The 21,161-nt window shown below is 41.2% G+C and overlaps 1 protein-coding gene across 2 annotated transcripts in view; it reads right to left on the bottom strand.

Annotated features, from left to right (window-relative positions):
* The window catches only part of si:ch211-126j24.1 (phosphofurin acidic cluster sorting protein 2), a 78,275-nt gene extending 71,636 nt beyond the window's left edge, over positions 1-6,639 (bottom strand). For both annotated transcript variants that reach the window (XM_036532400.1, XM_036532408.1), the window contains exon 1: positions 6,289-6,639. In XM_036532400.1, the coding sequence (XP_036388293.1) occupies positions 6,289-6,512 (224 nt within the window). In that variant the 5' untranslated portion in view covers positions 6,513-6,639. The remainder of the gene's footprint in view (positions 1-6,288) is intronic.
* Positions 6,640-21,161: the final 14,522 nt, after the last annotated feature.

Below are 21,161 nucleotides of genomic sequence, written 5' to 3'. Positions count from 1 at the left end.
TAACCTCTTCAAAACTAGTGATAAAAAAACTGGGTTAGCAGCAGGGGGCAGGGGGGTTAGTCGCCAGAATGATAGAATTTACTCCTCACAAGCAAATACGCATAAGACAGACACAGGGGTGACAGCGGAAATTGCCATTTACTGATTCCCAGGCCCGGTTATGGGCAGCAGGGCTGCGGGGTAAAGCCGTGCCGCTGGGGTCCATAAGTACACGCCATCTTAATTAATTTGAAATGATTTCTGACACGCCATTAAACGCACAGGATGAGTGAAAGCACCCGATGAAGATATCAAGACCTCTGACTGAACTGACTGGCGCAGCGCAAGCTTGGCTGAGATGCTGCAGCTCATAGCTACGCCCGCTTAGAACTACTGCAAAACGCTGGCCTGGCTCATACCTATGCCTGCCAGCTATGCAGGGAATTTCCTCAAATTAGGACAACAATAAATGAGACAAAATGAAACGAGGACGTAGACTTGAGCAGAATGAGCACCAACGGGTACCGAATAGCAATTTCTCGAGTTCCTCCGAATCTGCGCTCGGCGATAAAGGCGTGTCATTGTCATTTCTTTCACAAACAGCTCGCGGGTTTGCACTGTTCCAGGCATTCAGGCCCTCGGCCGAAACGAGGACTGCAGCTTTGAGATGGAACGTGAGGTGCCGTGTGCCATTTATGCAGCAGTCTCAGCTGACTGTCCTGCGCTGTTTACTCAGCATGCATTTCCCAGAGATAACAACAAGAGAGGCCTGCATCCTCTAGAGAAGAAACCATTATTCCCGGTCTTCACATTGTCTTTTGAGCTGCGCTTCTCCCATTCTAACTTATGAAAATGAAAGCCGCCTGGCACAGGCTGGCCACAGGACAAGCAGCTGGACCCTCTCCACCCAGACACACCGTGCTTGTCATGTCTTCAGCACTTCCACAATCCATCAAGATGGATTCACCATTTCACAGCTCTACAGCTCTGGTCGCTATTAATTACACTTGAGTCATCTGCGCATAAATTGATGTGAGATGCACAGTAAAAAAAAAAAAGGACAAAATGAAAGCCGAGATGGGTGTCATTAGTTTGCTTGGAGTGAGGTGACATTTCCCTACACCCTGCCTGTGTGCCAGCCTTTAGATGCTGCAGCTAATGGGCACACTTAGCAGTGGGGGTTCCTCTCTGGTAGCACTAAGCTACCTACCATACAGCACTCTCTTCAAGCAATTCACACTGGGCACAGCTCTCCATCACAAATAATGGGCTATACAAACTCCCACACCAATTAAATTCCAATAAAGCCGCATGAATAATAGATATTGCATTGCCTTTATAACCAATTCAAGCGCTGAGTTAATCAGTGCAGCATGGCTTAGGCTATTCCTGGTTGTTTTAAAAGTCATCTCCTTCTGCATCACACTTTCATGATGAAGAAGCCAGCAGTCTGCCTCTGTTCTAAGCTATATCCTGGAGAACAGTCACTGTGGAGAGTTCAGAAACATTTTCAACAACTTAGATTAAAGTGGTTCACGTCTCATGAAAACGTGGAGGTGACTGCTAATGGAAAATTACATAACCAGTTGACGGAAGGTCCCCTCGGGAAGCGAGCAGAGACAGAAACAGCTATCAGTACAGGCCTGTCACTAAGACTAGAGGGAGGTTTGGGTCGGGGGTGGGCATGCCAACGCATTTATAACAGTTCTTCATTTCATGTGACAATATCCACACAACAATTAACTTTACAAACCAGCCACGGAGCTGCACGCTGTAGCCTGAGCCCACAATTCTGACTTGCAGGCAGGGCCGCGGCTCAGCTCACAGTCACAGCTGCTTCAGGCTGCTGTCATGAGGCCGCTCCTCCGCCTCCGCAGCGCAGACTGCTCTGGCGGGGGGCCCCCGGGGAGACCCCTAGCTAGAGCTCAGGAAGCACCCCCCCCTCCAACATTCATTACCCACAACGGGAAGGCACATCTGGGCCACCGATGATGAATGCCTCGCCGCGCCCGGAGCTCCCGTGGTGAAACTCGCTCAGGTGCCAGCAGTGTGCCGGGCCTGCGCTTCACCCCCCCCTGCATGTTAAAAGCACCAGCTCGCCTCCTCCGAAATCACAATTAGAACACATACGATTCTATGGCACGCCGATGGCGTATCGGAATACACACCTGGCGTGGCAAGCAGTGGATGCTGGTGATGGTCAGTATTCCTCCACCACCATTAAACTGTCATGATCTAACTTTAGTTCCTTTCAGTTTTAATGTAGTAACACCAGTTTGAGGATCATCCAATCCGCTGGCTGAGCTAAAGGTGCGATAGGGAAGTGAAGACCATTGTGAGCATCGCTATCACAAGTTCACTGATTATTATTTTGACAAGTTCACAAATGAAATATTGGTATATTTCATGCTACGTGTTTGTGTTGCAGCATTTCCATAATCCTGTTTTTTTAATATGTGGAAATCATTTTTTATTGTCAATTTATCTTATTCACTTATTTTATGGTTGACATCTTGTAGTCATTTAACATTTTACAATATTAAAAGGTTTTTCAATGCAATTATTATTTGCTTGTATGAATCGTGAGCATGTACAGTGGACAAGTGGGTGCGGCCTTTTAGAAGTGACAGAAAGGCAAAGAAAACAATCACAAGAACAAGTTTTACTCACCCTATATTGATTCTTTCATAAAATATTTATATACATTGCCCATTTTGGGAGGCTGCAAGCCCACGTGAATGTCTTTTTCTTCCACCTTAAGTTGATTACAAGAACTTAATTAAATTTAAAATAAAAACTGTAGCAAAGTAAAAAAATGACATGTTGACCAATTAATAAACATTCCTCATAACAACATTCTTACATCAAGGTACTAAGTGTGTTACTGATGTATGATTAAGGTGACAATTGTGCATGTGGTTTAAACCTTTACTTCTTGAACATGGGGAGAGAGATAGATATTATCTGGATTAATTATTAGATGTCTCAGTTAATGACATCCATAAAGCCTTATAATACACTATATGGCCAAAAGTATGTGGACACCTCACCATCACACCTATATGAGCCCAAACCCTGAAAAACAGCCCCAGACCATTATCCCTTCTCCACCAAACTTTACAGTAGGCACTGTGCATTCCAGTAGGTAACGCTCTCCTGGCATCTGCCAAACCCAGCTTCGTCCATCAGACTGCCAGATAGTGAAGCGTGTTTCAACACTACAGAGAACGCATTTCCACTGCTCCAGAGTCCAGCGGTGGTGTGCTTTGCACCACTCCAGCCGTCGCTTGGCATTGCGCATAGTGATGTTGGGCTTGTGTGCAGCTGCTTGGCCATGGAAACCCATTTCATGAAGCTCCTGACGCACAGTTCTTGTGCTGATGTTGCAGCCAGAGACAGTTTGGAACTCTGTAGTGAGTGATTCAACAGAGGATAGGCAGTTTTTACCTGCTACGTGCTTCAGCACTTGGCGGCCCTGCTCTGTAAGTTTGCGTGGTCTACTGCTTTGTGTCTGAACTCTTGTTGCTCCTAGACGCTTCCACTTTACAATAATAGCGCTTGCAGTTGATCGGGGCAGATCTGGCAGGGCAGAAATGTCACGAACTGATTTGTAGCAAAGATGGCATCCTAAGACAGTGCCACGTTTAAAGTCACTGAGCTCTCCAGTATGACCCATTCTACTTCCAACGTTTGTCTATGGAGATTTCATGGCTATGTGCTTAAATTTACTCAATAATTAGGAGGGGAGTCCACATACTTTTGGCCATATAGTGTATGTCTGTCATCTATCAATGCCATGTATAGCAGCTAATGTAAAGTATTGCTAATGGGCGTAACTTGAGTGAGGTTCAAGCACAATTCCACTTTTGGGAATACTATTCTGTCTAACCACCTTGTCACGGCAATCTCTGGTTGTAGCTCTTGGGCACAGTTAACCATCCCTAACCCAAGGGTGCATCTTTGGAAATGCCAAAGTTGCTTAGTTCTTCCAAAACTAAACTGAATTTGAAGTGTGGTTGCTTTAGAGGTCTCTAAATGTGTATCACTAAAATAAAGCATATGCTGTAACCAACCAACATTCATGCACAAACAGTTTAATACAAAGAGTGATAATACAATAATGATGATAGGAAGAAGAAAAAGGATATAATGATTTGGATACAGACAACATGCATTGCAGAACATCATAATCTGTTCTGCATTATGAAGCCTATTATGGACAGAATAAGAGGTCCAGAGTAAATAACCAATCTCAGATAAAAAGAGAGGAATGGTAATTCTAAATTGCAAAGAATGTGAAGGTTTATGCATGTGATGTCATGGGCCCCAGACTACACCAGACACAGTTAACATGTTTCACTGCAAAGGGTACACGAGGAAAGACACTGCTGAAACACTACTGTGGGACTATCAATTCAACTGCCAAAAAAGGCACTGCTGAATAGTAGACTCACACGTTACTCAACACAATACCCAATCATTTTTCACATTGTTCCCCGCATGCCCGTAGTCTAAGTTCTTCTCTACAAAAAAAAAAACCAACATAAAAAATCCTATCATGTGACCCAACACAATAGTTGCCCAGAGGAACCTTCCACCAAAGAAAATGCAACTGTTACAATTTGGTAATGATATGTAATACTACTACTACTACTAATAATAATAATAATAATAATAAACTGAACAAGTTACATGGGGACTTTTAAATGCCCATAAAGAAGTATTTAAAAAAGCACATTTCAGGTTGAAACATGCAGAGTTCAAAATGTGGTTTAATGTTGAATTTCCATACGAAATGACAGTGTTTTTACCAGAAGCTGCTAATAAACCTACAGTACAAGATAGATGAGAAGCTGTTCCCCAGGGCTTTCATGCATATAATAGGCAAATGTTGTACTGAAAACACATGACATAAAATAATACTCAAATTACATGTCAGTCACAGTCACTTCACCGCACAATCTTTTGCCCTAATCAATGAAATGAAAAGAAATTAACACATTTGACACTGACAAGTCAGCGGTAGTGATCTTTTCCAGTTCAATTTCTGCCTCAGTCAAACCATAGTCGGTTGTATTAATAGCCTAAACACTGATAGAGCGCATAGAAAAGTTTGCAGAAAATATTTACACAGCATTGCCTAAGACCCGATTAACTCACATTTCATCTTTTGCTTTAATCCAATCCAATGCTTTGTGGGTTATTAGACCAAAAGATTAAGTTACATAAAGAATTCCGACAGATAGTTCACGGACAGGCAGCATTCAAACAAACGTTTCATGTAGCTATATGGTGCCATCCCTGACATATGTAACCTTTGGATCACCGAAGAATTCTGCATACAGAATATGGATGGAGTTTACAAATGTGTGTGGGCCACACAGTGTGGCTCCGGAAAAGCAGGTTATCCACAAGATAATCCACATCCACTTTGGAGCCTTTGCCACGCAAACCACAGTTTCAGATACTGAAAAAAATACACCAGAACACGAGAATGTTGTCCGCAGAACACTCGCCTTAATTTAAAAGCAAAAATCTTCCTTTTTGATGAAAAAAAAAATGTCCATCCGTGTGTATAGAAATCAAAAACGACATATATAGGCTTACTGTCACGTTTTAAATTGGGGAGAGTGGCAAACAGCATTTAGGCTATTTCGCAATGGCTGGCTGATTACCAGCGTTTTATAAAACACCACAACGGGTTTTATCACAAGCATTCTACGCAGTAATACAAACAAACACAGAGACAATTAGGTAGGTTAATAACTGCGGCATAGAATACCTCAGGCTCGGGTAGAAAACCAAAGTTAACGGTAACAGCTTCTTTTCAATACGGCGAGAGGGTGTGTGAGTATTAGAACAAGAGCGAGAAGAAGAGTCCGTATTGTATCGTCACTTGAGTAAGTTCGGTGAACAAACAGTACACGCGAAGTGTTTAACTGTCTTACTTGCATGTGGTCGACGACAGACAAAATTATATATATATGAACGAGCTGTGATTTACACGCCGGCATCTCGGCAAAGAGGAATCTCTTAGAGTCTACGATTGTATCTGAGGACAAACAAGTCAAATGACAGGCGGATTACGGATGTGACACAGAACCCTTGTGCTAAACTCACCAACACATCCCCTGTTACATTGTCGCTCGCTCGCAACACAACGATGCACGATGCGTTTCAAATGCACATTTCAATTTTCTCACAGTGATTTGGGATAGCCACCATTCAGACCATTAATTTGAAAACAAAAGAAAAATGCACGTATCTAGCCAGTACAAAGATTAATATAACTGGATGTTCGCACAGTACCTTGGAACACAGCTTGGAGAGGAGCGGTCTATTTCCCAGGTTGCAAAAAGGTTCATAGGGACAGGCATCGGACCAGAGCCTCCCGAACCTAAGCCAGCGACTCCAGCTCCAGCTCCCGGTGCAGCCGGGACCGTTGCCGGAGCTGGTCCACCGCCACCGCCGCCGCTGCCTGGGTTCAGGAAGGCGGCCCGAACCCCTCCTCTTTCCACAGCCGCCGCCATCATCGCCTCTCCCGGGTAGCAGCTCAAGCTGACTGTCTGGCGCTGGTGCTCGCTCGCTCACACACACTCCCTCCCCTCTGTCCAACTCAGTTTCTCTCCCTCTCGGTGGAACAACACATCACAACCCCGAGAGCCGAGGCATTCGAGACGATCATAGGCGGGGCTTCACCACTGACACAGAATGAGAAGCATAGCTCAGTTGTTGAACGCTAGAGGGTGCTTGCTCTTCTTTTTAAATTTCTTTGCGTCATTATTTTCATTTAATTACGATCCTTCTTGTAACAGTTGTCTTTATTTTAATACGCTGTGATGAATTATTGTCCAGCAAGTAAATCGACATTGTTGCTGCGCAATGTAAAACTGCATAGATGAAATTATTATGTTGACCACTGCTGTGAGCAAGAAGGAAATCACTTCAACAACAACAACAAGAAATTATGGAAACGCATTCTGTGTTGATGCAAAGCAAACGCTTGTCTGGTGGCGTAAACGTGCCTGTACAGCACTTCTTTTTCAAAAGTGATTGAATTCATAAAATATCTATATTCTACATACATGATAAATGTAAAAATATAAACACATGGCACTGTGTTAACCCGTAAAATTAACCCCGGAATATGTCACAGCAAATCGCCCAGATCCTGTTTGCAAAATGTTGGCCTGTCGAATAGCATGTTTAACTAACGTTTAAACCACGCACGGCTTTGATGGGACACTTTCGTGTCCTGGCTCATACAAGTGTAAGAAGTGAATGTGAGGAGGTCTGTGTTTTTGAGCTAGAGCTGTCTCACTGACTGTGTCCCAGCAGAAAGAGGCCAGTTTTCCCTCACACAGAACTTAAAAGACCTGATCTGCTGACAAGAAGAGCCTTGTTCTCTCTCTCAATAAGGTCACTGCTAATGTGGTTCCCTTTTGCCAGCTAGTCTCCCATTGTCCCCCCTTGGACGTAATTCATTCAAACCTCGGAGGAGAAGGACAAGTCCTCTCTTGCCTCTGGTTTTGTTGAGCAATAATACAAGCATTAATGCCATTCCACCGTTACTACTATACACACCTTCATGCACACGGGTGTCAGGTGAAACTAAGTAGGTCAGGGTGTTTGTGCAGCTGTAATGGCTAATATTATTTGAATGCATATGGTGTGAATTTCCTTTGATAGAATTTCATTTTTGAGTTAATGCCACAATCCATCCACTACAGCAATTCTGTTTAGACCTAGGGGTCCGCTTGATTGTATTTGCAGTGGCATTGGGTTCTGTAAACACACTGGATGTCAAGCAATTAAATGTACTGTGTTGTTCTGATGAAAAATTACAGTAAAAACAGGTACGGTTCCAGTTAAGTGTCTTATTGTGTTATATAATCTGGTGAACTAGTTTATAAACAACTCATTTCCAGCATAATTTCATAACACAGTGTCTTTTTTCAAACCATAAAGAGGCAAAGGGACTGTTTTTAGCTTTGTGTGAGGATACAACGCATTCCTAAACACATGCATTCCAACTGTAATTCTAAACACCATCTCTGGCAGGAAAACCACAACGGGTCTTTCAGGATGCCAACTTTAAACATAAAAAAACAACAGGGAAAGCTGTTTTGGGTAAATTCTCAGCACTGTTGTACAATACTCATCAGGAAGTACAATGCACTCTTAGACTTGGGCTGAATACACAGAGGAATCAGTGACAGCACTGACAGCACCTCACGAAGCCCACTGTGGCAGGTCAGAGCTCTAGTACTGTGGAGTTTTTTTTTTTTTTTTTACCGTTTCACCAACACCCTCTCCCAGATCACACAGCTAAATCACAATATAAGACTTTAAACTGCAGTGATTTAGTCTTTAAATGACAGTGATGAAAAGATGGACTGCTAGGGAAATAGTATTAATAGCCATTCAAGAGGTAATAAAACAGGGGTCTGCTCATCACATTACTGCATTGTACTGCCGCTGGTGGTTAGTGGACGGGTGTCCACCAAAGGATTCGGAGCGAGCTCATCTGCAAAATGACAGTACATAAGAGGCCGACATCAAAATATCAAATTAATGCCTGCTGAATTTGCCCATTGCTAGTGAGGTTAGAAAAATATAGAGGCTGCTGGTGCCCCACCTTTGTAAAAGTGAGGATGAATATATGGGCTTTAGGCTGATCGGAAAGGGTTATCACTTCCTTGTTGGACACCCCAGCGCTGGACACTGTGGTGACCACACCCGGACGTAAAAGGGGGAGGCAGAGATTGGGCCATCTGTTAGCAACTGTGTGCCTGTGCACTGTTTGTGCGTGTGCTGTTTGCTTTGCGCCTCCTTCTCTCCGTTTGAGTGCATATGTCGGGTGTTTGTTCCTGTTCCTGGTTGGGAGCATGCGGTCTTCCACTCTGATTCTTTCATTGTTATTCGTTGCACGTGGTGTCTTTCTTTTTTACTGCGGTGTGCATGGTGTGTGTGTGAGTGTATGTGTGTGTGTGTGTGTGTGCATGCGTGCATGTATGTGAGTACTCAGAGATAGGTACACAAATGTGCTTTGCAATTGTGCCAGTCTCCCCAGAGCAGCAAAACAATGATGAGACACACACACACACACACACACACACATATATATATATATATATATATATATTTCTCCACAGGCAGTTTATTTTCTATTGGAAACAGTGCACAACTGTCACACCCTCTGTTTCAATAAGACCGAGAGCAGTCTCACTCTCACAGTGTCTCCTTAATAAAGCTGCACTGGATCAACCTACAATTGTGCAGTAGCTTAAAGAAAAACCAGGATGAGAAGGACATCAGGGGTATTAAAACCCTTGGAAGCTTTAACTGTGATGACTGTCACATACTGTAACTGAAACTGTTCAGCTGTTTTCCCCCACAATTTAATACAATAGGTTGCTTTTTTTTCTTTGTATATAAGTATTGAGTGCATTTGTAGTGTAGCTCCCCCTGTTGGTGCTTTGGACTCTGCTGTTAAATCACCTGCATATTCAACAGTTCACCCTGGTGTTGTACCTTCAAAAATTCCAAAAGTGATGGCTTGTAACTTAAAAGATATCCAATGATACATACAACAAATAGTCAAAATGGAGTAACTTCTTTGTTGTGTCTGAAATATGATATGTTGCATTATTACTGATGTGTTCCTTTGCTCTCTTCTTATATCTTATATCTGTGCACTTGCAATATTTACAATGTTCTGTACATCTCGCCATGACAGCCTCATAAGCAGGCTGTAGGTAAGATCTTTGGTCAAATCGGAAATATATTAATCACCCGCATGAACAATCAACACTTTCAAGAGACTTGTGAATCGTGGTGAATCTTCCATCGTGGTCAGCACAAACTTGTACATCAAGCATCAGTGTCTCCCGCTGCATTTTTCATTAGAAGGGAAAATCATTGAAACTCCTGAACTCATCAGCCTGCCATATTTCCCCTCTGTATTTTGCACAGAGCACTCATTTATTTCTTTATCCTTTCCATGAGATAATATAAGTCATCCCAGAACCATGCTGGATTTAAATCTCCTAATAATCAGTCAGAGACCTCCAGGCAGGGATGTCAACAGGCTGATCCATCGTTGTGGCTTGGAGATTTAGCCACCTCAGCATCAGGGTTGGTGCGGTGATGCTAAGGAGCCACAGTGGTTGTCAGATCTCTCTTCCGACCAGTGGAACGTCCTGACTAAGTGTTTTTACCGGACTGATGGCTCCATCGCTCCGCTGCTGCGTCCAACTCCAATCTGAAAACGGCACTCTTGGAAAATTCTTGGTTCCTTATAAAAGTTAAAGGAGTTTCAGAGAGTGAGTGTAGATGTTTGCATTCTACACATAGCTGTGTGGAGCACTCCAGTTTGGATCTTCAAAGTATCTTCACGGTACATAAATTATGTACATGTGGTATTACTTGCTTATTAACACATTTGTGAGCTGCTAAGGAAATATTTTTGATGGCTTATAATGGATGTCAACCTTAAAGTGCTATTATCTGTGCATATACCATATGCATGTGTAAGTACATTTTATAAAAAAATTATGACCAAAGGTACATTTTGGTAAAAATAATTTTGTACTGTAATTAAAGAGAAGCAGGATCCTTACAGGGATTTGACCTCCTGACTGTGCTTATTTCCCTGCTTACCTGGCCAATAACCTCTTTGTTTCCATGACAACAATGTCAGTGTTCAATGTTTGGAGAGCACTGGTGTCCTGCCTCAGTGACCAGTGCCACAGCAAAACCAACTGTCCTAAGACCAACACTGATCAATTTTACATTTGTTGCATGTTCATGGAATTTACTATAAAGGATGGACTATCACACTTCATGCAGAGTATTTGACTGTTGCAAAGTTTTTTGATTCAAAATACAGAGGTACAAACACAAAACTGGCATCTTTTTGTTTATTTGCAGAGAGCACTTTGAACATTTTTTATTTTAATTGAAGACATTTCACTTCAATGCCCTCACTGTCTTAGGCAGGAAGAGTTTCTACACCATTGTCAGCCATAACCTGACAGAAAAGAACATGGACATGGCTTTTTTTATGCATGGTAATGATAACTGGGGAGGACCTCCAATTAAAATATCTACACTTTGCTTGCAAGGAGAACAGGGCCTGTGGGAATTAACTTGAAAATATACTGTCCTGATAAACTGTTCTGATGCGAACATCAAAAACTCCAACTGTATAATAACAACACAAATGAAGTAAGCTATTTATTAGAATTATTATTGTAATATGGAATTGCCTATTCTAATAGTTCAGAATTAACAGCTAAGAAAATATATAGACCATTGAGTCATCAGACACCATAAAAAAGTGTTAAATGATTGACTACCCTGTAAAACAAACTACGGTGCAAATTACCACTCAGCACACACTGTTAAAAGAATAGATTGTTTAGTAACCCTTAAATTGGTGGCACCTATACTGCTACTAGTTTAGGGGTTCTGAAACACTTCTGAACTTCCGAACACTTTGTGATTTTAATTTTCACTACTTGAAACTGATTTTGCAACATGCATGTTAGAGCCCTGAGTGTCATTACAGCATTGTGCACTCTGGTTTCAAAATGTTTCCCTCTCGTAAAAAGAGATACAGTGGAACATTTAATGAACTGCGTATTCATAACAGATTCTTGGAAATGAATATTTTTCCAGTGTGCAATTTTTGTGAGAAACACTGCAGCTGTTTCCTCCATACTTCAGGGGGGGGTTCTTATATATATATACATATTTGAACATAATTATTGTGCAGAGAATTTACAAATGATGTTTCAGCACTAACTCTGAGGTTCTTCGTGGAGGGATCATAAAACAAAAATATTAGACACTGAAAATTCAATAAAGAGTACCGATCCCTCTTAGAACACCCCCAGACAGTGGGACATCAAATAAAGTTTAAAAGCCATTTAACAACATGACAGGTATTTCCTGGCTATGCATACTGCGACATGAGTATATTCCAGAGTTCCATTGGAATTTATATTGACAGCTACAACTTTGACCACATGCACCAAAACTGGAGTTTCATATATAACATTTTGAGTTCACAAATTTTGTCTTGAAAGAAACTATAACTGGAACCCTTTATTACAGTCAAAAAGTAATGTTTGGGAGTTTCAGAACACTGGACTCTTTTTTTAACAGTGTTGTGATGAGCCAGAAAGGGCATATCTCTGAGTGATACAAGCAGCTTGTGCAACTGGCTACACTGGGCTTAAAAAGGCCCAAGTAGACATTAATGTCAATTACAGAACTAAGAACTAAAATCCTCATTAACAGTTTTGTTCAAAAGAATGGCAGTACTTGCTGAAGAATATCAAGAAGCAGAACACAGAAAAGTATGACAACATTAAACTTTATGTGTAAAAAGAAGGGAGAATAATACAATCCCTAGGATGTGTATTTTACACACTGGTTTAAATGAGACACTGCAAATTCTAAGTAAACATGATACCAGTCACTGGAAACAGGTGACTAAAACATTTCCTGTATGTGGACAGCAACGTGATGGGAAAGAAGAGTGCAGGTAAGTAATAATTCATTATTTTCAGCGTCTTAAGGTTTCTGTGATGTAGAGCAATCTTAAAATTCATTTGGTCAACAGAATTAGCTAACAGGACACAGTCAACAGAATACAATCTGTGTAGTCTCCTTTCTACACTCAAGCATGGGAGGTGGTGTTAATGCTCGCAGGGGTTGAAAATGAAAGGCTTCATGAAAAAACACCAGCAATTATAAGCTATGCTCAGGTGACACTAGTTGGAATTTTCTATCCAGTTAGTTTTTTTGCCCACACAGTAGCTTTTTGGCATGTGGAAACGTGAAGATTAATGCTTTCTCAAGCTTTCTCAGTGAAAAACTGTATGACACAACATCATTAGTGGGCCCTTAAGCATTTTCTTTTGTCGCCATGTGGTCTTCAGAATATTGGTATAACAACCACTGTAAAAAATGAGGTGGGCCTATTCGCTGTGATGATATAACATTCATGGGGCCACACGTATCAACGGTGCGTACGCACTAAAATCGTGCTGAGCACTTTTCCACACATAAATAGAATAGAATAGAATAGAATAGAATACAATAGAATAGAATGGTTTAAACTGTATTTATGAAAAGATACTTCCCAGGAAAACATGCGTACCTCTGCGCATGGTCTCGAGGTGGCGTACGCATAAAATTTGTAATTTGCAGATTAGCGACATCAAGAGGAACTAACGGTGATGCAAGTAAACGGGTCTTGTGTCAATCATTGATGAGTGTTATCGTGCCAGGTCCCGGCGCCAGGATGAAGTGATGAAAAATGGCGAGGGGGAAAATCTTTTTATATAGTAAAACAGTAGATTATCATCCTGCTATTGCCTATTTCTGCATTTTTTAAAATCCTGTGGGTGGCAATATAGTGGCGTTTTGACTAGATGCGAACAATTCCCTTCCTTACCTTTTCCATGTGTTTGTACGTCATGGCCATAATATGAAATACGAATATTTGGGGCAGATTGCCAGGTCACCACCTAAAATTGGCCTGGTGGTAGGTTTAATGAAATTCATTGATTTAACCATGCAATAGCCTCTGAAAGGCTAAATAACAACAACACAAGACTATTGTTTCAAAATGAAGTAATACATTTATTTCACAGCAGTAACGAATAAGCGCACACAGGACCAGTGTGTCCGCACCCGGCGTCACGAGGGGGCGAGGGGGCAAGGGGGCAAGAGCCCCCCCCCCCCCCCCCCCCCGTTAAATTTTTATGTACCCTATAGAAAAATAGCACTAACAACAGAGAGAGAGAGCTGCATGGCACGGCATGAGCAGAAAAACAGGCAAAACAATCCGATCATCTTTTTTTTTTACTTAATGACCCTGACGCTGTTGGCTATTATTTTGTTGATTTTAGCAGTCATCTCCCAGTGGTTAGAATCGTTCATAAATTCTATTATTTTGCGTCTTGTAGACCTACGTTCAGAGTGCTCCGATTCCCTAAATGGTGCGAAGACACTCAGGTTTAAAATCCGACTTCTTTTTCTTCTCCTCCACCGTACGCACCTCTGGTGAAAGTGCATTCATAGCAGTCACCACTTTGAGCCACTCCGCATTTTTCCGTCGATCTGAAATGCCGCTTGTCTGGCCTCCAAAAAAGACATTTTTTCTCCTCTCCACCTCATCAACCATCACCTCTATCTCCGTGTCCGAATAATTTCTTTTCTTACGTCCTACCATTGATCCTCAACATCAATCTCTGCATTTATCTCAGATTTACCTGGGATCTTTAGTATGCTAATTCGACGAATTAAAGGCGTGTCTCGGTCCATATAAGAACAATCGTGGGAGTGGACGTTAAGTGCGTTCATGTGCATATAATCTCACGATGATTTGATTTCCGATCAGATTTATGAAGACAGTCAGGCGTACGTGGTGTTTGATAACTCTGACGAAAAACCTCCGTACACAAATCGTGAGATTGTGCGTACTCATGGTCCTACGGCAAGTTGTACACAAATATTGATACATATGTCCCATGGATTCAAGATGATTTTTTCCCCCCGTATTTCTCCCTTTTTCACTCAACTTTCTATTATCGCCAAGTATACATTGGGCTCGTTCCACTGCAACACCCTCTGGGTACAGCGCGTAGCGAATGCAGTCCTTCAATACACAAACAGCCGACTGACTGTTGTCTACACTACAAGTTCCACATTAACCAGAAAGCTGACATTTTGGAGGACATACACATACACTGTCTGTGCAGCTCATAGATGTTTGAATGAGTTACCGGGTGACCAGAGTGGTGCAATGAAATGACCCCGGCTGACCCACACTTGTGTCTGAGAGAGGGAAGCCATTGTGCTGACATTGTGGGCTCCCAGACGTTGTGGATAGATTACATCACTGGGGTTCAAACCTTGGCTGTATGGCTTAGTACAAGTGCCTTTCTGAAGATGCAATTACGAGTTTCAGCATCATGTATTTATCGTTCAAGGGTAACTTCACTTTAAATTTAAAATGTAAGTAGTTTTTTTTTTCCCACCTTTATCACAGAAGTTACCTATATTGAAAAGCTCTTCATGAGCTTTGAAATGCTTTTACTGATTTACAACTTCAGATTATCTAGACCCTGATGCAAATGCCTCTCTGCATTGCACCAAAGTCAACATATGATATGACATCATATGATATGATATACTTGAAATGCTAATATTGTAATTTCTATATACCCAATTTGTAGATATCTACATGTTGTACACAGACCATGGTTGCATTTTAATGTGTAGCATTTCAGTTTCAATTTTAAGAGTGTGCTAGCCCTGTGCCAAAATTGGTGCAACCACAGATACCTTAATGCACCAGATGCAAAAAGACATTACATGCCAATTGATGCAATTTAGAGGAAAAAAAGTGATCAAATATTAACTAGAAAAGAAAGTTTGAGGAATAAAAGTTGGCTTGAAAAAGACTAACATGGTAGTAGCTAGTAGTTACAGGCTTTGCTCGAGAGACAGTCTGTATCTTTAGTTGTTGCAGGCCCCTTGTGACATCAGCTGCAGGTGTTACAATGTTCTGAACATTCTATCCATGTTAGTTAATAAGAAGCTTTTCAGCATAAAATTATAAATATCTTACAATATCTAAAAATATTTTATGTATCGACTATTGACACAAAAAGAACAAACAATGCAATCCCATATTAGCTGACGACATTGGTCAAGTTTTGTAAGTGTGTCTGAAAAGCTGTAGGTAGTGTTACATACAGAAAATATGATGGAATAAGAAGGAATAGGAAGAACAGTAAACTGGCTTTTTCAAGCCAGCTTAATTATATCATGGCTAGAGGAAGAGATCTCAGTGACTTTGAGAGAGGGGTGCTTGTTGGGGCGCATTAAAGACAATGAATAAGCGAAACGTCTGAAGATATTGATAACAGAGTTCAGTTCAGTAATTTTAGGGAGGACATATTCCCTTTTTTCAAGGCGGTTACAGTCAAAGGCCTTGCCTGCTGCCTGTCCTCCTCCCTCTTCCTCTTCATCCTTTTTCTTTCCTTCTAGACAAAGTTATCAATTTTAGCAAAATACTCAAGCACTTTCCGGCTAAATTGCTTTGCCAGCTCGATAGATAGCTCGATACACTCAATGTTTGCACTCTAAGAACTTATGGAACGCTGAGTTATTAGATGATTGCCTATAGCATACACTGCTGCAGTGACACGCCATAGGAGTCATAAAATGAAACAGTTATGCAGACATTTCTGTTGCATAATTCTGCATTGTAAAACGTGCAATTGTATGACTGAGAAAAATGCAGTAGCTTAGTACTTTTTTTTTAACAGACATTGCAGACACATTTTCTTTATATTAGTATCGATGTCAGTTAAAATATGATGCAATCTTGAAGTCTCGAGTTTGAGAAGAATTGGTTTATTTAACTGAATGGAATAGTAAGAGATTTCAAGACAGGAATCTGAACTTGAGGTCAGGGACAGTATCTACACAGAAGGACAGCTTTTCTGACATCCTTCATGACAGAAAAACATGGGTCTGAAAGCAATGAGTGCGCACATGCAAATAATGAATCTTGAGATCCCCTTTTACTCTGTAGCAGACCTGGGAATTTACTGATTTGGAACCACCTCTGGAGCCAGATAGAGTTCCCAGGTCCTATAGACCTGGAAGACCTATTTATAACAAAGGTGAACCCAGGAAATCCAGTGTAGTTAGGTTTTGTTATGCAATGAAAGTATGGGCAAACTAATAGTGAGGTAATGCCATTCAGAGTGAATGGACCTCAATGAACTGTGAGGTTCACATACTGAAAACACGGGAAAACACATTCTCTCTCTTCCAGAATGTCATATTGTTATGGGGTACTGCTTGTTTGGGAAACTCTTGTGAATATTTCAGAGGGCGTTGAACCTGTCTAGTAATTGTCCTAATGGGTACCAGTGAGACCAGTGTGAGAATGCAACCAAAATTGTAACAACAATCCTGCTTTTCAGATATTTTTTTATTTTTTATGGCCAATAAACATGGGAAAAATAATTATGAATATGTCTGTAACATATGTGTTCATAAAAATACAACTATTTTGTTTTCTTGATGCACCCTGTGAATGTAGTCTGAATCAATTATTTTTTGCAAAAAATATTTTGACCTTTGACCCCTTGAACATGATGTTAAAATTTCAAATCCAAAATATCATCTACCATTCTTGTTTGTCATGTTATAAATGTTTTCTCTTGCAATAACTTCAACAGATGATAAATAACAACTGTTTGTCTTTCTGAAGGTCTTTTCAGCATTGGTTGGTCCACAGAACTCTGCCACCATCTAGTGTTGATAGTAAGAAATCGTAATCTCCTTTCTAGGATCTGCTCACTGTCACTCAAAACCATAAACTCAAACCACTCAAACCATAAAACGTTACTAGCATCTCCACTGCTAATACAAACAAAGAGACAGAGAGATTAATGGACAGGGCTGGACAGGCAGACAGACAGAAAGGCAGATGGATCCAATCAGCACACATTAGGCAGCATCTCAACAAATCTCATCAAAACATTAAATCAATCCATTTGTGTGATTGACTGGGTAAAAATGCTCAATGCGCGCAGCAGACAAATGGTTGGACACGCTTGTGGTCTCTGCAATACCGAATGAGTCAGAGCGCACCTTTTCACAGCTTTGTGACTGATAGTCCCAAATGACAGACCTGAAAAAAGGTAAAAGGCAATAACAGCAATGCCCTCCATGTTATTACTTTGTGCCACTGTCTGGTTACAAAAAGCAACAGAGCTGTCAGTTTTGCACGTTACATCAACGCTGCATTGAAAACCTGAAGCTTTTTTTTTTCAGCCAGTGGCAGAAATCATTGTTTCAGCCATCATGTGAGTATTTTTCTGCGTTGGTGTTGCGTTTGCATCTGGGGCAACATGTAGGTCTATAAAATTACACTTTCAAAATCAATAAGCCAGTGGCAAAGAATTTTTACTCCTGGAAGACGTCGGTCCTCTCAGGGGATAAACATCACAAAAAGAGAAAGGTGCACTTCCATAACTGTTTAAGGAAAAGAATATATTACATATACTGTATATGTATGTTTATATGAATTCCAAGTTAGACTGACCGGGAATCAAATTTTATAATATAAAGTTATTATGTAATGTTGCATAATATAATATTATATTATATTATTAACCAATGCTATTTGTTATGAACAGTTTTTAAAAACTGTTCATTAGTGAAGAGTTTTGCTTTGCACAGCTAATCAGACACAGATTGAAAACTAACATCCAACTGTGAATGAAATGCTACCCTTTTTTAACCCTCTACCTCCACAAACCACAGTAGATCTGTAAAACTGAGTCCATAATACAGTGTAAAATGATCTGAACAATTTGTGGCAGTTATTATACAAGTAAAGTGAAAATTCCAAACATTTATATTTATGTAGTCAGTACAACATCAACCTTACAAGTCACGTGAATGCTCATGATCATAATCAGTAATGTGATGATAGCAGTGTGCAGATCACGGATGACAATGCTGTCATTAATATGGTAGATGGTTCTCTAATGTCATAACTCTAGACAGTCGTTCCCTCCTTTTCAAATGTTGTGGAGAGTTATGGGAGACAAAATGTCAGTCCTAATGGCTCATTATGGAGATTTACAGTGACTGGGCGAGAGCTAGGGCGGGAAGAGAAGCAACAGTGACAGATTGCACAGAGTAAAGATCTGCGATCATCTTGTCACGCTTTCAGTTGCTATCGCTCAGAGGTTTCATCTTGTCCATCTCTGCGAACATTTACAACCACCAGCCACGAACACCCTGCTATACATCATCAGCTGCCGAAGCCAGCAGGGAAGGGCTGCGATAACTTTACTTCATATTTTCACCACTTCTGCGGCTAATGCAGTGGTAGCCAGCCCTGGTGCTGGAGAGCCTGAGATAAATGTGTTTTGGTTTTGTTTTGAAGCCATAATTATGTAACCTAATAGTTATTAGGCTAAATAAATGAATGTGACCTTCTCTTTAAGGCACTTAGCATTTCAGTATTGGGAAAGGAACCAGAAAATTATTATGACTATAGCCCTGCACTCCAGGAACAACACTGTCTATCATGGTTTTGATATGCTGATTAATCAAGGTTCACTTTTTATTATTAGCTCAAGAATGCAGAAAAACTCAGACTATACTGACTGGACATTAAAATGGATCCCAAAAAAATCATTTGAATGTATGTTTCCAGTTCCTTCCAATATGCTTTCAGTCAAATCCAGCCAATTTAAAGAATGAGTACAGCACTGCATGCATTCTATAGATAAAAAGTATGATTATGATGTGTGTGTGTGTGTGTGTATATATATATATATATATATATATATATATATATACACACCCAGAAGATGGCAGCATTGCTTAGCTGTGTCTTGTCACCGCTTTTATTTTCTCAGCTTAGCATCACTGGGATGGTGATTTGCAGACACGCCCATAGGTGGAGCTGTTTCTCTTTCTGAGTGACTCTGCCGCCAGTTCTGTAAAAAGTCCGCAGCTGAGTTGGGCAGAGTTCTGCTTTGCATTAATTCTGTGTTCTGCCTCCCAGCATCCAGGATCAGCACACCTGCCCCCTGATCCCAACTCCATAACATTTCAACATTGATCCAGGACAAGTCAGGCTATGCCAAATGGAACTGCAAAAATATATAAATATATATTATATATAAAATCTCTTCATTAGTCACACAGAAGCTGCCTGTTGGCAACCATTTGTAGGCAGTAGGCTGTCATTGGTCACCTAGCATCTACAGAGATCCAGTTCTGTGATGTGAAGGTTGTGAAACTGAGAGGAGTCCAAGGTGAGACAGAGTGACACAGCTGAGTGGGAACAGTAGCGTGGTGCTGGTATGTGAAAACATCATGTTCCTAATATCATCCATCAAATATAAACCAATGCATAGCAAATCAAACAAAAACCCCCAGGATGGTGAGACATAAGACTGGAGGCAGGTGAAAGTGCAATGTTAGACACTATGCTGTCACTGGAGTTCCATTGTTGGATAGGCTTATGCAAATACAGTAGAAACTAGAAATCAATACTCTGCTGTAATTCCCAATAATAATTCCAGGATGAAGAGTCTGTGTTTTACTGTCTTCGAAAATTCAAGCTAAAGATAAGAAGTTTAAAAAAACCTACATATTTGACACCTAACACCTACATGATACTAAACATATGGGCTAGGCAAAAGTCAGACAGTGAACACTGATACTGTTACCAGGCTACAGTGTTAACCAACAAGACTCATTCTCTGTGACCTCATTCTCCACCTGGCCCAGCAGAAATTGAAAATGCGCATGTAAACTCCTGGGAAAGAACTTCTATGGCCCCATGTCTGATGTGGCAGCAGTTTGGAGTAGGCGGCAGTGTGGCGAAGTGGTGAGGGAATTGAACTTGTGACCAGAAAACTGCAGGTTCAGATGCATGGTAGGGCACTGCTCTTTCACCCTCAAGCCAGGTACTTCAAGCCAGGTGCTTGAATTACTACAGAATTACTCCAATGATGATGCAGATTCATAACAGTTTCAAATGTGAGAATGAGGAGAATGGCAGTGCCCTTGACATCCAGACAGGAGATACCGGCAAATCAAACAAGTCTGAGCGGGAATTCTTTGGTACCTTCAGGAAAGAAAGGCTGGGACTCACAGCTTATTGGTGTAACCTTCTCTTCTCTTTACTCTCCGGCTCTGCTGATAGACAGTGAAATGCAACACTTTTATTTCTCAGGGCAGAGGAAGGAAAGAGAAGGTGAGGGTACAGTGAGGGTCAGTTGTGAGGAATGTTAGCGCCGGTGATCGGGACACAAACGCGGACCGCAGGATGTTCCGGTTCCAGGCGATTATTTGAAAGGGACAGGTAGTTCGTAAGTCCAGGGACAGGCAGGATTCGAAACACAGAAACAGTCCGGGGCAAATCCAAAGTCAGGAGTCAGGGAGAACAGGGTCAGGAATCAGGCAGGTGAGTGGCAGCAATCAAATCCAAACGGCAGGCAGGAATCGTGGTCAGGAAACAGGCAGGATCGGCAACGTAGCAGTAAATCACAAAAAACAAAGCGTGGTATCAAGACAGGTGAAACACACTGAAACAAACTAACAACAAGACAGAG

The sequence above is a fragment of the Megalops cyprinoides genome, chromosome 1 (assembly GCF_013368585.1).
Source record: "Megalops cyprinoides isolate fMegCyp1 chromosome 1, fMegCyp1.pri, whole genome shotgun sequence".
In the NCBI taxonomy this organism is placed as follows: Eukaryota; Metazoa; Chordata; class Actinopteri; order Elopiformes; family Megalopidae; genus Megalops; species Megalops cyprinoides.
This window is presented reverse-complemented; position numbering and strand designations above follow the sequence as displayed.